Below are 17,366 nucleotides of genomic sequence, written 5' to 3' on the forward strand. Positions count from 1 at the left end.
TAAGTATTATTTTACTGGGACAGACCAAAAGTCCATCAAGCCCAGCATCCTGTTTCCAACAGTGGCCAATCCAGGTCACAAGTACCAGGCAAGATCCCAAAAAAGTACAATATATGTTATGCTGCTTATCCTAGAAATGAGCAGTGGATTTTCCCCAAGTCCATTTTAATTATGGTCTATGGACTTTTCCTTTAGGAAGCCATCCAAACCTTTTTTAAAACCCTGCTAAGCTAACTGCTTTTACTACATTCTTTGCTAACGAATTCCAGAGTTTAATTACACGTTGAGTGAAGAAAACTTTTGTCCGATTCGTTTTAAATTTACTCCTTTGTATCTTCATTGCGTGCCTCCTAGTCCTAGTATTTTTGGAAAGAGTGAACAAGCGATTCATGTCTACCCAAAAAGAGTTTGTATCAGCTCCAACTAATACAGAATGCTGCGGCTTAACTGATAGAAAGCTGCAAATGGCGTGACCACATCATACTCTCCTGCAAAAACTGCACTGGCTACCAGTACCTTACAGGACTAAATTTAAAATTCTGTTTGATTTTCAAGGCCCTCAGACAAAATGGGCCAGAGTACTTAAAGAATAAGTTAGTACCTTACACGCCTTTGAGACTTATAAGATCCTCTCAAGGATCAATGTTATCTGTCCCCTCATCAAAGGAAATTGTACGATGTGATACCTGCCAGCAAGCCTTCTCAGGAGTAGCGCCCTTGCTCTGGAATTTACTCCCAGAAGGGCTACGTATAACTGGAGACTACCTCTACTTCAGGAAGCAGGTAAAAGCCTGACTCTTCTCCCAAGCCTTTAATACATAGGGTGACTGCCTATACACTCATTCTGAACCTGGTCTAGCTTGCTACACACATTGTAACTTAGACCAATTCCTTTTTCTTGATTAATTGTACAAAGAACTTACCTTTAGTTTACCCACCCATTTATTTTTCCCAGCTGACTCTGTACCATGAATCACGTCCCCTTCTATATCTCTGTATTTGGCCCCTCAGCTATATGGTAAGCTGTATTATAGAAAAGCATTAGTATCATAGCATTGTTATTTGAATGTTCTAATTGTGTGCTAATTGGATATTCCATCATTATTATGCTTACATCATATTATTTCTCTGTTATATGAATTTCTGTTCTGTTAAATGTGTATTCTTTTGATCCTGTTTCGTGGTAATCCTATTATTAGGTTTCAATTTGCTGATTTCAAGTTTTCATCTTTCCCTGTGTCTATACTTGTTCATTTTACTATTGTTATACTGTTAATAAAATTGTTTGATATTAAACTGTACCTACTGTACACCGCCTTGGGTGAATCTCTTCATAAAGGCAGTTAATAAATCCCAATAAATAAAAAAATAAAACAATAAAATCTGGAGCAGGTTTCCCAAGTTAATCCTGGCGTACCCCCTTGCCAGTCAGATTTTCAGGATATCCGCAATGAATATACATGAAAGAGATTTGCATACAGTGGAGGCAGTGTGAGGCTGTGTGATTAATCTCATGCATATTCATTGTGAATATCCTGAAAACCTGACTGGCAAGGGGCTACTTCGGGACTGATTATTTATTTCAAATTTCTATTCCGCACAATGACGGATTACAAAGTTACATACACAGGAAAGAATTCTGCCCAGTTAAATTGAGCTGAGCAGGTCAGGCGAGGATATTCAACAACATTTAACCAAGCCATGCCGCTGAAATCCTCTCTAATTGCCGTAAGCTGCTCAAATTGCAGTCTTATCTTTGCCGGATTAGTTAGGTTGGTACAGCCAGGGGGCCTGACCATTTGGCTACCTGATGTGTGGGCCTCAGGTGGCACTCTTTTGGAAGTGGCTTCTCCCCCCTCCCTTAAGCCACCCGTTCCCCGATGTTACCTTCTTTTTACGTTTTTAAAAGCTGGTGGCAGCAGCGATTCCCATACGCTGCCCTGCTGCCGGCATCCGCCTCTTCCCTTTACTGTGGTCATCTCTCTGATGTGACTCCTCAAAGTAAGTGCACTTGTTTGAAATGACATGGGAACCGTGATGACATTTCCAACAGCTTTTCTTTGCTATTTTGTGCCTGAAATAAAAGAAAAAGCCCTCAAATTTCAGGCTCTTTCATGTGTCGTTACTAGCATATGCTCTTCTGAAAGAGTTTGCCCTCTTTCAAAAGAGGGTGCACTTTTTGCAAAAAGTGTGCCCACTTTTGGAAGAATGCCAGTCTACCATACGCTTTCCGAAAGCAGCAGTACCAATGATTTGGTCCCATAACTTAAAAAACAAACAAACAAACAAAAAAAAACCTGAAGAAAAAAATTCCCAAAAATAAAAGTTTCCGTAAATGACACAGGAAATGACATGAAATGTACCCTCAACACTCTTGCTATGCCAGTTAATCTGATCCTACCATACTGAACGGCTGTTAGCTTCACTTTGTTTTGTGATTTCTGTTGGGTGGATCTTTATTCTGCATCTGTCCTCAAACATCTTACTTTCTTTTGCCACTTCCTCAGGACCACCGTGCTAGCTGCAGTAGCCTTCCTGGATGCCTTTCAGAGAGTGGCTGACATGGCCACCAACACACGAGGTAGGAATCCTTGCTAAAGGTGCTTCTTATTCCATCCTGGTCTGCCCTCTGACATTGTGAGAACTGGCAAGAGAACTGCTCTGTGCTCAATGTTTATGGCTGCGTCCTGACTAAACTTTAGTGTTGTGACATTATTCAGTAGAGCTTGTAGCCTCAAAGCATCAAATGACAAGGGCACTCATTCCAGCACATTATGGTCCTGCAGGACATTCGTTTCCACAATAGTTAGGAGAGTGACTACAGCAGTGATGAGTAATCACTGAGCTAGTATAAATATGGGTGCTTAGTTGTCGATCACTGCCCATAGGTTTTCCCATCTCCAAATACACACTAAGATATGTGCATATTCATAACATAGAGCGTAGGTGTGTATTCATCATTTATATGTGTATATGTGCACATACGCATGTATATATTGGTATTCCAAACATGTATACCCATATTAGGCACGTAAATGTTAGAGCCTACTAGGGGTCGACAGAATTTCCTGAAATACCAGTTTGGCCATGTTTTAGTTTCGGCCAAACATATCGGTGCATTTTTGACTGAAATTGAAACTCCCCTCTCTGTGACCAAAAGCACTGCCCTCCCACCACCACTGTTCTCTTTAAGCTGAGTGTGAGACCTCCACCTACCGCCTTGCCAGTAGGTGATGCTGTCTCTCACATTTTCACTAGTGAGAGACAGGCAAACTCTGCAGAGCTTCAGAGAACCTGCCTGTCCCTAGTGATTGAAAATACAATATGGATGCAGCAACCCCCTCTGGCAGCAATGCAGTTGGAGGACTCCCACGTAGCTTAGAGAGAACAGTGCCCACTATCCCTAGGCCCTCCATGGTCTTGATGATCTAGAGGCCTAACCAAGGCAGGAACATTCCCCAGTCTCTCCAGCCTTTGCCATCTTCGCCATCAAAAAGGCTACTGAGAGCTTCAGCAGCAGTCTTGTGAGACTGCTGCTGAAGATTCCAGCAGCCATTATGAGATTGAAGCCAGCATAAACTATTAATCGCTCCTGCCTATGCTGGCTCCAATCTCAAAATGGTTACCATTTTGATGGTGGAGATGGTGGAGCAGGAGCAACTGGGGATCACTCCTACCCTAGTTAGGTCACTAGACCACCATGATTTAAGGTAGGCTGGGGGGAGGGGGCTCTGTATGGCCGCTGGGCTGAGTTCAGTTTCGGCTGAAACCAAGTAATGAATTTCGGCTGCAGAGTTGGTTTCAGTGGAAACCAAAAAAAACGAATTTTGGTCGGCCTCTAGTGCCTACTTTATAGAATTATCCTATTAGTGCTTTGATTGCTCTAGGTCATCCAGTACCTTCTGCAAAAATTTAAATTGAGGCCTCCTCTTCCCTGTGGAAACTACAAACATGATCAAACACAAGATCTTGGCAGTCCCAACATAACTTGTTACACTACTTTGCCCCCTTCTGTTTTTCCCTATCCTTTGCCCAGTGTTCCTGTCTCTCTCCCCAACCTAGGATCTCCCTCTCTCTTTCATCCTAGCCTTTCCTTACTCTTTCTTCCCTACCTCCTCCCTCTTCTATCTTCTGCCCAGCAACAAAATTCCTCTGACCTCTCTCTTTTCCTTTGTACACTGTGTTCAGCATCTCCCTAGTACCCCCCTCCCCACCTAAGCTGGAGTGCCAACAACTGTAGGTGAGGTGGGGATGGGTGAAGAGAGAGGAAATATTGGTATTGCGAGGGAGGTGGGTGCAGAGGGGAGAAAGTGGCATGAGGCAGAAAGATGGAGGGAAGTGTATTAGAGGATAGAGAGGAGAGTGGTACAGAAAAGACACGGGGGAGGAGGGAGAGAAGAAAACTGTTGGGTCCTGCAGTTAGAGGAGAAAGGAGGGAGAGTTGGTGAATGGTAAATACTGAACCTGGGCAGAGGAGTGAGAAGAGAGAGAGAAGGGGTGCTACATCAGATCAGTGCTAGAGATGGAGTGGAAGGTGTTATATTGGGGCTCATGAGTCCTTGTCATTGATAATATGTACATTTCTCACAGCAGGGGAAGGGGCAATTTCAATTTTCACCCAGGGGCTGGTTAGCCTAGAGCTGGCCCTGCGTCCTCTTTTGGCAGCAGCAGCACCTCAGCACTGAATAGTTCAGCTTCTGCATGCCTTTTCCATGATGGGCCGGTGCCGGAGGCACCACCTTCTCTGCTTGCACAGTGCGTCTTCCTGGGTCTGCTATCATAAGGGCTGCAGGCTACAGCCTCAAGACTAATGCAGAAGAGTCTTGTGGCTGCTGAAATGAAGATTGGGACTGCAAAAGCTGAACAGCAAGGAAGCTGTGCAGAACTGAAGGGAGATTTCTGGCATAGACATCTTTAGAAATGTCAGTGCTTCAGCTTTCCACGTTTTTCAGCATAGTTGTCATTGGCTGGCAGTGTCATGGTGATTAGGGAAACTCAAGTCAATACACTCCCCATCTCTTGAAGTTTCAGTACCACACAGGCAGAACTGGGCAGCCAACTCCTGATACTGGAAATTGACCAGCCATTAAATAATTCATTCGGGTTGGCCTTTTGTTATATTTTATCCCTTTTTAAGTTAGTCCCAGGACACAGTGAAGACATTGTGATCATTTTCTCTGCACACAGAGGCTGCTCTGTGAGCTTGTGAAAGATTGCTGGGAAGGGCCAGTGTCTAGGCGGAAGGGACAGATCCGTTTACAGACAGAGATGCTGGCTGCTGCTTTCACTCTCATCCCTCACACCCATGAGAACCAGGACAGAATCCCTCCTAGGGTCTCTACCCACCACAGGCCTGACTTTCAAGATGCACTCAAAGAATAATTATTTATTTTTATTTGTTGCATTTGTACCCCACATTTTCCCACCTATTTGCAGGCTCAAAGATATATTTGCATAAATTTGGTCTTCAAAGGAGGTTGATTTGCATATTTCCATAATCTTTTATATCAGACCTGTTGTGGAGGTTCTTGCCAAGGGTTGGAGCTGAAAATCACTGATCCAGAGCTTAGACTCATTTCTGTTGATACTTGGGGCACAGGTTTGTGGGACAGTGTAGTAACATTTCATTCTAGGAATTTTTTTATTATATCTCAAACTGTATGCTGAGTCTATTCCACAGTACAGACCTAGAAATCCAGCCTAGATACTTTTTGATGCTGGAGCGGGTGCTACTACTACTACTACTATTTAGCATTTCTATAGCGCTACAAAGCATACGCAGCGCTGCACAAACATAGAAGAAAGACAGTCCCTGCTCAAAGAGCTTACAATCTAATAGACAAAAAATAAATAAAGTAAGCTAATCAAATCAATTAATGTGAACGGGAAGGAAAAGAGGAGGGTAGGTGGAGGCGAGTGGTTACGAGTCAAAAGCAATGTTAAAGAGGTGGGCTTTCAGTCTAGATTTAAAGGTGGCCAAGGATGGGGCAAGACGTAGGGGCTCAGGAAGTTTATTCCAGGCGTAGGGTGCAGCGAGACAGAAGGCACGAAGTCTGGAGTTGGCAGTAGTGGAGAAGGGAACAGATAAGAAGGATTTATCCATGGAGCGGAGTGCACGGGAAGGGGTGTAGGGAAGGACGAGTGTGGAGAGATACTGGGGAGCAGCAGAGTGAATACATTTATAGGTTAGTAGAAGAAGTTTGAACAGGATGCGAAAACGGATAGGGAGCCAGTGAAGGGTCTTGAGGAGAGGGGTAGTATGAGTAAAGCGACCCTGGCGGAAGATGAGACGGGTAGCAGAGTTTTGAACCGACTGGAGAGGGGAGAGGTGACTCAGTGGGAGGCCAGCAAGAAGCAGATTGCAGTAGTCTAAACGAGAGGTGACAAGGGTGTGGATGAGGGTTTTGGTAGAGTGCTCGGAAAGAAAGGGGCGGATTTTACGGATGTTGTAAAGAAAGAAACGACAGGTCTTGGTGGTCTGCTGGATATGAGCAGAGAAGGAGAGAGAAGAGTCAAAGATGACCCCAAGGTTTCGAGCTGAGGAGACAGGGAGAATGAGAGAGCATCGACAGAAATAGAAAACGGGGGGAGCGGGGAGGTGGGTTTGGGGGGGAAAATGAGAAGCTCGGTTTTGGTCATATTTAATTTCAGGTGGCGTTGAGACATCCAGGCAGCAATGTCAGACAAGCACGCTGAAACTTTGGTTTGGATGCAAGGTGAGATATCAGGGGTAGAAAGGTAGATTTGGGAGTCATCAGCATAGAGATGGTAGGAAAAGCCATGGGATGAGATTAATGAACCAAGAGAAGAAGTGTAGATAGAAAAGAGGAGGGGACCAAGAACAGAACCCTGAGGTACGCCGACAGGCAGAGGGATAGAAGTAGAAGAGGATCCACCAGAGTGAACACTAAAGGTGCGGAGGGAGAGGTAGGAAGAGAACCAGGAAAGGACAGAGCCCTGGAATCCAAGTGAGGACAGGGTATCGAGAAGTATGCTGTGATCGACAGTGTCAAAAGCAGCGGAAAGATCAAGAAGAATGAGGATGGAATATTGACTTCTGGATTTAGCCAGTAATAGGTCATTGGAGACTTTAGTAAGCGCAGTTTCGGTTGAGTGGAGAGGGCGAAAACCAGATTGTAATGGGTCAAGAATAGCATGTGAGGAGAGAAAATCAAGGCAGCGGCGGTGAACAGCACGCTCAAGTAATTTGGAGAGAAAAGGAAGGAGGGAGATGGGTCGGTAATTAGAGGGACAAGTAGGGTCAAGTGAAGGCTTCTTAAGGAGAGGTGTGACCACAGCATGTTTAAAGGCAGCAGGGACGGTCGCAGTGGAAAGTGAGAGGTTGAGAATGTGACAGATAAAAGGAATAAGAGTAGGAGAGATGGCATTAAGAAGGTGGGTGGGAATGGGATCAGAGGAACAGGTGGTACATTTTGAGGAAGAAAGGAGAAGTGTAGTTTCCTCAATAGTAACTTCAGGAAAGGAAGAAAGGGAATGAGGGGAAGGAGAGAGAGGGGAACGGACTAGTGGAGGGAGAGCTGGTGAGGTAGAGAAAGCAAGGTTTATCTTTTGAACCTTGTCGTGAAAGAATTCAGCAAGGGTCTGAGGAGATAATGAAGGGGGAGTTGGGGGAGGGGGCATCTTGAGGAGAGAGTTCAATGTGGTGAAGAGAAGTCGAGGATTAGAGCCAAGAGAGTTGGTCAGTTGGATATAATAATCCTGTTTGGCACGTAAAAGAGCAGATTGGAAGGAGGTCAGCATGAACTTAAAGTGTAAGAAATCAGCAAGGGCCCGAGATTTCCGCCAGAGGCGTTCGGCGGAGCGGGTACAGGAACGTAGGTAGCGGATATTAGAAATCAGCCAAGGTTGGGGTTTTGTACGCCTTACAGGGCGGGTCATCAAAGGTGCAAGAGTGTCTAAGGCAGAGGATAGGGAATTGTTGTAAGAAGAAACAGCCTCGTTGACAGACATGGATGGTGCCACAGTAGAGAGGAGGTTTGAAACATGGGAGGATAAAGATGAAGGGTCAATATCGTGAAGATTCCTAGATAAATTAGATAGGATAGGACGGGACTGGGAGGGAGGAGATTTAAGTGTGAAAGTTATAAGCTACACATTTCTTAAATGCTTCCAAATCTCTGAGTATGTTCTAAGAGGGGTTGCAGAGCAAAGTGTATCCCATATAGTACTTCCAGATTGAGAGGCCCTTTTACTAAGCCGCATAAGCGTTTACGTGCGCCCAACCCGTGCCAAAATGGAGTTACCGCCCGGCTACTGCATGGCTCTTGCAGTAATTTCATTTTTGGCGCGAGTCCGATACGTGTGTCTGAAAAATAATTTCTATTTCTGGACGTGCGTATTGGACACACGCCAAGAGGGCTTTGATACATGTAAGTCATTACTGCCCGGTTACCGTGTGAGACTTTACTGCTAGGTCAATGGCTGGCAGTAAGGTCTCAGACCCAAAATGGATACACGCAAATTTTGATTTTGCCACATGTCTATTTTCGGCAAAAATTTTAAAAAGGCATTTTTTGCAGGCACACTGAAAAATGGATCTGCGCGCACTCAAAGCACATGCCTACACTACCGCAGGCCATTTTTCAGCGCACCTTAGTAAAAGGACCCCTGAATGAGATGTTTATAGCTACAAAGACTGAACTCTTGTCTGCCTGATGCAGTATTAAGATTCTATAAAGCAGGAAGACACTGGACTCCAGGCTCAGCTGAGGATGAGTCAGAGATGGGTAAAATGCAAACTGGAAAGGACTGAGGAATTCCATGACTAGGAATAAAGGCTACTCAAATGCCTTTGGATATCATCAGAAATTTTTTAGTGCTTTGGCAGCCACTCAGCAGCATTATAGCTGCTAATATGAAAGATAAGGCTGCTAAAGCTAACACAAGGAAGTCTGGGAGCACCAAAGGGAGCTCTTTGGCACAGACATCTCTCTAAGTATGGGTACTTCAGCCATCCATAAGCATTTCAGCACAGATGTCATTGGCTGGTAGTGTAATGGTAACTATTGATTTAAGACCTGGTGGCTGAGATTAAAGTCCCTCCCCCCTCCTTCTTGTACTCATGGTGTGAACTTCAGGCCTCTTATCCTTCCAGGTGAACTGTTTGGGATTAGGCTGTTTAAACATGCTACATACTGACAGCTCTGCACACATTAAAAATGATACTATTAATCAGTTTCATATGCTTTCATTACTATTGTTTTCTCCTTTAAAATAAGCACAGAACTTGTAATAAGTTTAGGTTACTTTAATGCAGTTGTTTCTTCTGTTTCAGAGCAGATTTTTGTGTATTAAAATGACTCAGTTGTGCGCTAAATGGAAAGCAAGGACTTGGGCTAATTTTAGTGCACTTTGCATTCTAATGTCTTGCAGGTGGAATTATTTCCCATGCAGCAAAGTGTGTTAAAAGTTAGCACACTTTATACTTCTAGTTTAGTGCTGAAACTTCAACTCTTGCACACTGCAAGCCACATTAAAAGTTGGGGTTATTTTATCACCAAGGAGCATTGGGTGCAGTGGTGTTCCGACCCTAGCTGACACCTGGGGCAGATCGCCGATGCGACCCCCCCCCCCCGGCGAAATGACACCCCCCCCCCCGGGTGTACACCGCTGGGGGGGGGGGTGCCGCGAAGCGCGCCTGTTGCCCTGTCTCCGAGTTCGCAATTCACATGTGTTCACTGCTCCGAGTCTGCCCCGGAATAGGAAGTAACCTGTTCCGGGGCAGACTCAGAGGGAGCAGTGAACACTTGCGAATTGCGAACTCGGAGACAGGGCAACAGGCGCGTGCCACGGCACCCCCCCAGCGGCGTGCACCCGGGGCGGACCGCCCCCACTGCCCCCCCTTGGTACGCCACTGATTGGGTGTCAACTTAAGGAGGCCATGCTGCTGTCCCTTCCAGTTATCTCCCATGCTGTTGCTCACAAGGCCAAACCCCTTGATTGTCCCACAAACACCCGGATCACGAGCGCCACCCCCTTAGGCGCCCTGTACAAGAGACGGGGTCGGGGAGGCTAAGCTTCCCCAGCCACAACCACTAGCTTTTATTCCCTACAAGGCTGCTGCCTTCAGCAGCAAGTAGAAACAGCAGCTACAACCTTCTCCCTCCCTACTACCCAGCTCAGCTGCTGGTTCAGTCACTTGCTGCCTTCCCAGACCCACTGCCTTCCTGACTTACAGAAGCTAGGTGCCGGGCCATAATCCTCTGCGTTTTGCATCTGGCTCTACTGGGCCTGCCTCTGAAGGAAGAAGTTACATCATAGGGAGTGGGCCGAGTACAGCCAGCTGCAAATCACGGAGGATTATGGCGCTGCACCTGGCTTCTGTAAGTCAAGAAGGCAGCCAGGTGGAAGTGCTGGGGAGAGAGAAAGGGAAGGAGTGACCGGGGACAAGAGAGAGCGAGAGAGGGAGGGAGATGGGTGATACCGGATGTTGGTGGGAGGAGAAAGAGAGATGGGAGGGTAGTCGGAAAGGAACAGCGAGAGAAATGGAACAATGCTGGATGATGAGGATGGAACAGAGAGAGAGAGAGCAATGTTGGATAGTAGGGGATGGGAAGGAAGAGAAAAATGGGGCAATGGTGAGAGGAGTGGAGGAGTGGCCTAGTGGTTAGGGTGGTGGACTTTGGTCCTGGGGAACTCATTGTAAGCCGCATTGAGCCTGCCATGAGTGGGAAAGCGCGGGGTACAAATGTAACAAAACAAAAAAAGGGAGAGAGATAGAGGGGTGTTGCTGAAAGTTGGGAAGAGAGAGATGGGGTAATACTAGATAGGGGAAGAGAGAGAAGGCAATATTGGATGATGGGGGAAACAGAGACACAGGGCAATGTTGGATGAGGGAAAGAAGAAAAAGAGATATAGAGATGTATCCTGGATGGTCAGGTCAGGGTGGGGGTGGGGGATGAGAGAGAGAGATGCTGCTGCATGACAGAGGAGAGAGAGAGGAGAAGAGAGAAAGAGACAGAAAGGTGATGGATGGCAGGGATGGGGGAAGTGGGGAGACAGAGGAAATACTACATTGCAGGGGAGGGGGGGAGAGAGAGAAGATCCTGGATGGCTGGGTATGGGAAAATACATACATGCACAAACACACACAAAAAATGCTGCATGGCAGGTGGATTCAGAAACAGATTCTGGATTGAGGGTGGGACCACACATGTGTGTGTCCCCTCCCCCCCCCCCCCCCCCCCCACACACACACAGAAGATGCTGTGTTGCAGAGGGGAGAAAAAGACAGACAGCCAGATGCACTAACTCCACGGAAAGAGCCCTTCCCTTACCGATCCCTTAGCGAATCGGTAAAAAACAGGCATGCATGAAGGAAATCGCATGCAAATGAGCTGCTCGCTGTTAGCTCATTTGCACGCAATTTCATTCCTAAGGAGGGGAAGCCATTCGGCCAGCTGAGCATGTGTAGAGCAGCCAATCGTTATGCTGGCTGCTCTGCGCATGCCAAAGACGGCTTCATACACGTCCTCACTCCCAAAAAAAAAAGGACGTCCTTCTCTTGGACGTGTTTTTCTTACGTGCCCGAAATGACCACCACCGGATAGAATCGGGGATCGGGACGTGTGAGGACGTCCAAATCAAAACTATTTGGACGTCCCTTTTGATTATGCCCCTCCAGGTCTCTCTCAGCCAATCACAGCGTGTTTAGCTGACACCAGTGACAGATAAATGCGCTGTGATTGGCTGAGAGAGTTCTGGAGAGGCATAATCGAAAGGGACATCCAAATAGTTTTGATTTGGATGTCCTTGCACGTCCCGATCCTCTCCAGCAGTGGTCATTTCAGTTCAGACACCTTAGTCGTAAGAAAAACGCGTCCAAGAGAAGGACGCCCATCACAAAATTTGAAGAAAAAAAATGTCCAAGTGTTCGTCAGGGACGTCCTTTTTTTTTTTTTTTTGAGTGAAGGACGTCCAAGTGTTAGGCACTTGAAAGGACGTCCCTGATGAGCACTTGGGCGTTTTTTTTTCCTTCCGATTTTTGAGATGGGCGTCCTCCTCTGCATGGGTCCCACTCACAGCAGCCCCAACGAGAGCTGCATACCTCCCGTTAGTTTTTCCACGGTGCATGGGGTCGGAAATGGTAGTGCATCACATCGCATTCACATTATAATAGTAATTAGTTCATTTGCATTCTGTTTTCGTTAGCTGCTACCGTGACAGGAAAATGGCTAAGAGAACCCTTTTGTGCATGTCCCGGTTTACTACTTGCACGCTAAACTGGCTTATAATCAAAGTTTAGACCTGAAGCAATGGGGTATTAAGTGACTTGTCCAAGATCTCAAGGAGCAGTTGGATTTGAACCCTAGTTTCCTTTGGTCTCAGCCCGCTGTTCTATTAGGTACAGCTAATATAGATAATACATAATACAAACATGTTGTTTGGTAACTCAACAATAAACTAATAGATAGCAGATTTGAAACCAAAAACATTGATAGGCAAATTATTTTTATGGTTGCCAGTAACCACATGATTTCTCTTACAACACTACTGAACATCACTGTTCACGTGACCAAGAGGAAGATGCTGGACTGGGGGAGCTACGGCTGACTGGAAGCCAAGCATTAAAGTACCTGCATATATTTCTAAAATGCTGCAAATATTGTTCGGTTTAGTATGGTGTATTATTTTGATTTTTTTTTTTTGCAGATAATTCCCTTGACTGTGTTCAGTGTGCATGTTACCATCAGTAATAGAGGTACTAGTGGGGAGGCAACTGGTGCAGCTGCACCAGAGGGACACAGCAAAGGGGTCCTTCTTTGCTATGTTCAAAAGTACCCCCACTGTCCCTTTACTGCTGACACAGTTATCACTACCCCAAGAATTTAAACTTGCTCCTCCCAGGCCCTACCCACTTTAGCCTCCCCAAACATCCGAGTCACTGACCACCTATGTCCACCCCCGATCATCCCCCACACTGTCTGTCAGAAAAGCCCACCTCCCCGGTCATCTCTCAAACTCCACCCCATCAGAAGGCCTAACACCACAAAATGACCCCCCCCCCCAATCCCGGTGGTTATACCATTAATTCCCTAGTGGTATAGTAGGTCCCAGGCAGGAGTGATCCCCAATCACTCCTTTCCTTTGATAGCGCCTCTACAAAATACTGCTAGGGGTGGGAGGTTGGGAGATGATCAGGGAGGTGGACCTTTCTGACTGGCAGTGTGGGGGATGATTAGGGAGTGGGACTTTTGATAGAGGGGTTATGGTACATTGAGGGGTAATTGGCGCTTTTGATTGACAGTGTGGGGGATGATTGGGGTGGGGCACGTGATAGGGAGGAGTGAAAGATGATCAGGGGTGGGGAGATTGGGGCTTCTGACTCAGCAGTGTGAAGAATGATTGGATAGGTGATGTTTTTGATTGATAATGTGAGAAATGATTGGTGGGGGTGGAAGGGACAGCACACAACCTCCTTAAGTTGCGGTCTGAGAGCATCAGGCCATGGCTTTGAGGCCCAATTCTCCCAGGTCGCTGGAATAATGCTGCTGGCAAGGTGGCTTGCAAACAGCATTAGTCATTTATCACAGTATTCAGCAACCTGTGCTATGTGATATCGCAGGTTGGTGATTACTGAGGTAAATCAAGGTATTTACAGCACCTTGATCATTTCCGTCCTTAGTACTTTACTTAGGGGACAATATTCAGCCTGCAGCAGTTAGCATTTTTTAAAATGCTGGCCACCATCGGCTTTTTATGCCTGAATATTCAGCACCAGATAGTACCTGGATATCGGCCCCAAATATCTGGATAGATGGAGGCTAGCGGCACTTGTCAAGATTCAAGGTTTTATATTTCTTGATATACCGCCAAAAAGTACATACTATCATAGTGGTTTATAAAATTGTAATAAAACAGGAAGAGCACAGTAGGAGATGAACTACAAAATATATATAGGAAAGATAATAAAACTGATAAGAATAAAGAAAAGGGTAAAGAAAAACAAACCACAAAAGGGAAACACAAACGAACAAGGTTAAAAACCAAAAGCAAACAGATCCAGTATCCCTGCCAGCAAATACATATCAAATGGCCGCAAACTAGGCACATACTCATGCAATAGACCATATAGGCATCTGAAGAAATACGTTTTAAGGGCTACTTTAAACTCTGAGTGGGAACCCACTTACCATAATTTAAAGGAAAGTTATTCCAAATGGTGGAACCAGATATTGAGAACATTGCCTTCCAAAGAGCAACAAGTGGCACCTATTTAGGAGAAGTAAGATTTTATTTTTTCACGGAAAGGGGGGTGGATACATGGAATGCCCTCCCGTGGGAGTTGGTGGAGATGAAAACGGTAATGGAATCTAAACATGCGTGGGATAAACACAAAGGAATCCTGTTTAGAAGGAATGGCTCCATGGAATCTTAGCGGAGATTGGGTGGCAACACCGGTAATTGGGAAGCTAAACCGGTGCTGGACAGACTTCTGTGGCCTATGCCCTGATCGTGACTGAATAGATATGGATGGGCTGGAGTGTAAATTTTAAGGGGCTTCAACGTTAGTTTCAGAACTGTTAGTACAAGAAGAGTGCTGAGCAGACTTCTACGATCTGTGTCCTGAGAATGGCAAGGACAAATCAAACAGGTATACATATAAAGTATCACATACCATGTGAAGGCAGACTGGATGGACTGTACAGGTCTTTATCTGCCATCATTTACTACGTTACTGGTTTTATGTGTTAGAACCAAAATTTTGTGCAGCACACCCCCTAGCCCCCCACCCTGTCCACTGCACCGCAGCCACCGCAGGGGAGACAGCGGAAGGAGAGCGATTTTTGCACCCTTTTTTCCTTTGTGCACTGTGTGGCTGCACAATAGGGGAGTGGGAAGAAAAGGATACAGGTGGGCATTGGAAAAAGAGAAAGGTGATCATTTGAGTGGGAGACAGAAATGTTTTCATTTGGTATTTTTGGAGAGGGATCTCCCTTTCCCCTCAATCTCTGATTCTCTAGATTGCAGATTACCCCACCAGTATAAAATCACAAGACCTGTAAATCCAAACTTGCTTCCATCATTCTGTCATCCTGTCTTGTCACTAGCAGTGACCATCAGAGCATTTGGGGAATGACTGTCAAAACAGTGATTGACACTCACTCTGCTTTGACGTTTTCTCTAAGTGGTTAATCAAATAAAATAACCTGAACCTGAGTGTCAGAAAGCAGCCAATGCTGTTGGACAGCGACCAGAGTTGATATTCTGAGAGCGCCTAAGGTTCTGTTTATTTATGTCTGCTTTGTTGGCTTTTCTTGAGCTTCACTCAAGGGTAAACACCCAGGTCTGGAAGTGGATCCCAGAAGCACACTGTATAACATAGTTACAGCAAAACCACCTGTGCTGATAACTATAGGGAAAGAAGAGAGAATGAGAAGAAGAGAAAAAAAATACAAAGGGGTTTCATCATGGGCATTGACTTGCGTGGAAGCCCATACCACAGACCACAAAATGCCGTCATTTTTTTATCCTGCAGCTATGCAGAATTTTAAAAACGAGATTTTGCCACATGTGCATAGGAAATTGTGTGCTAGGATCGGGGCAGCGTAGAAGGACTGGTTAAGAACATAAGAGTAGCCATACTGGGTCAGACCAATGGTCCATCTAGCCCAATTTCCTGTTTTCCAAACAGTGGCCAAGCCAAGTCACAAGTACCTGGCAGAACCCAAATCGTGGCAACACTCCATACTACAAATCCCAGGGCAAATAGTTGCTTCCCATGTCTGTCTCAATAGCAGACTATGGACCTTTCCTCCAGGAATTTGTCCAAACCTTTTTTAAACCCAGATACACTAACCGCTGTTACCACATTCTCCGGCAAAGAGTTCCAGAGCTTAACTATTCGTTGAGTGAAAAAATATTTCCTCCTATTTGTTTTAAAATATTTCCATGTAACTTCCTTTCATGTTCCCTAGTCTTTGTACTTTTGGAACGAGTAAAAAATCAATTTACTTCTTCTCGTTCTACATAGTTGAGCGGAATGGGTATCTAGTGGCACTCCTTTTCTGATCACCCTGTTCTGGACTGTTTCCTGCACCAGCCCCTATCACTGGTAATCTAGTGGCATCCTTCCTTCTCTCTGGCCCAACCAGATCCTAACCCACCACCCCTGTTCTCTCACAATAAGCTTTAAAATACCTGGTAGTCTAGTGGACCCCCTATTCCCTAATCTGAAACCCCTGCCCTCCAATTCAACCCCCCCCCCGCCCCCATCATCAGCACAAAAATCCCTGGTGGACTAGTGGGCTCCCCTTCCCTTCCCTCAGTCGGAGGTACTACCATTTTGAAGATGGCATCATCAGAGGCAAGAGCGAGTGGGCATCACTCCTGCAGGTATGGGGCGTCTGGGGGGAGCTTGAAAAAGGGATTGTGGTGTTAAGGGGTGCCACTGTACACCAGGTTTCCTATAAAGGGATGGGTGAGTTGGGACCCACTAGACCACCAGGGATTTTTGTGCTGATGTTGGGGGCTGAGGGGGAGTTCTGATCAAAGATTCAGATGAGGGGCTCATTAGACTACCAGGTATTTCTAAGCTTTACTGTAAGGGGATGGGATGGGGGGTTAGGATCTGGTTGGGATGATGAGAGGAAGGGAGCTACTAGACTACTAGAGATAGGGGCCATGCAGAAACCTGGGTCACAGATGTTGGCAGTTTGGGGTTTTTTGTTCAGTGTCATCCTTCTGGTCAATGTCTGAGACAATCATCACTCAGGCACTAACAGGAAAGGTGACATTTAGCGATGAGTGTGGATTACTAATTTGCATGCTCATTGATTATAGCATGTCACTGTTTTGGGGGGGGGGAGGGGGTTTCTTTTGTGGTAATTTTACAGTAGAGTGCAAATTCTACTGCAAGGCTTTCCTCTTGGGCACCTCTGGAAGGAGAGGCTAGGAGGGAAGAAGTTGGAGGAGAGAGAAGTAGAGGGAAGATAAAAACTGGAAGGAAGTGAAGAGCTGCAGATGAAGCCAAGAAAGAAGAAGAACAGAGGGGAAGGAGTGAAGAGAAAAATGAGAAAGAGTGAAAGCAGGAGGACAGGAAGATATGAGATACTGCGCAACAATCAGCATTTGCTGAGTACTTTACATTTCCAGGAAAAGTATTTATATGAAAAAAAATTATTCTGGGTTTCATTAATGATAGAAATTAAGAGATGTGCTAAAAATAAATTGCAATTTCACAAGAAAATGGAAAGAAAGTTGAAACTAGCAGAGGGAATAAATAAGGGCTATGTTTTGAAAGACATAAGACCAGAGGTACTAAATGTTTTTTTTTCTCATTGTGTGTCTATTAAAAATAAATAAAAAAGCTAGATATTCAAAACGATTTAAGTGGGCAAAAGAGG

General features: G+C 45.5%; 1 protein-coding gene across 1 annotated transcript in view; it reads left to right on the forward strand.

Annotated features, from left to right (window-relative positions):
- MTSS2 (MTSS I-BAR domain containing 2) overlaps window positions 1–17,366 on the forward strand; it is a 315,559-nt gene that overhangs the window by 115,546 nt on the left and 182,647 nt on the right. Inside the window, exon 3 of the mRNA XM_030203599.1 lies at window positions 2,508–2,581. Within this exon, the coding sequence (XP_030059459.1) occupies window positions 2,508–2,581 (74 nt within the window). The remainder of the gene's footprint in view (window positions 1–2,507; window positions 2,582–17,366) is intronic.

Source organism: Microcaecilia unicolor, chromosome 5 (assembly GCF_901765095.1).
Source record: "Microcaecilia unicolor chromosome 5, aMicUni1.1, whole genome shotgun sequence".
Taxonomy (NCBI): Eukaryota; Metazoa; Chordata; class Amphibia; order Gymnophiona; family Siphonopidae; genus Microcaecilia; species Microcaecilia unicolor.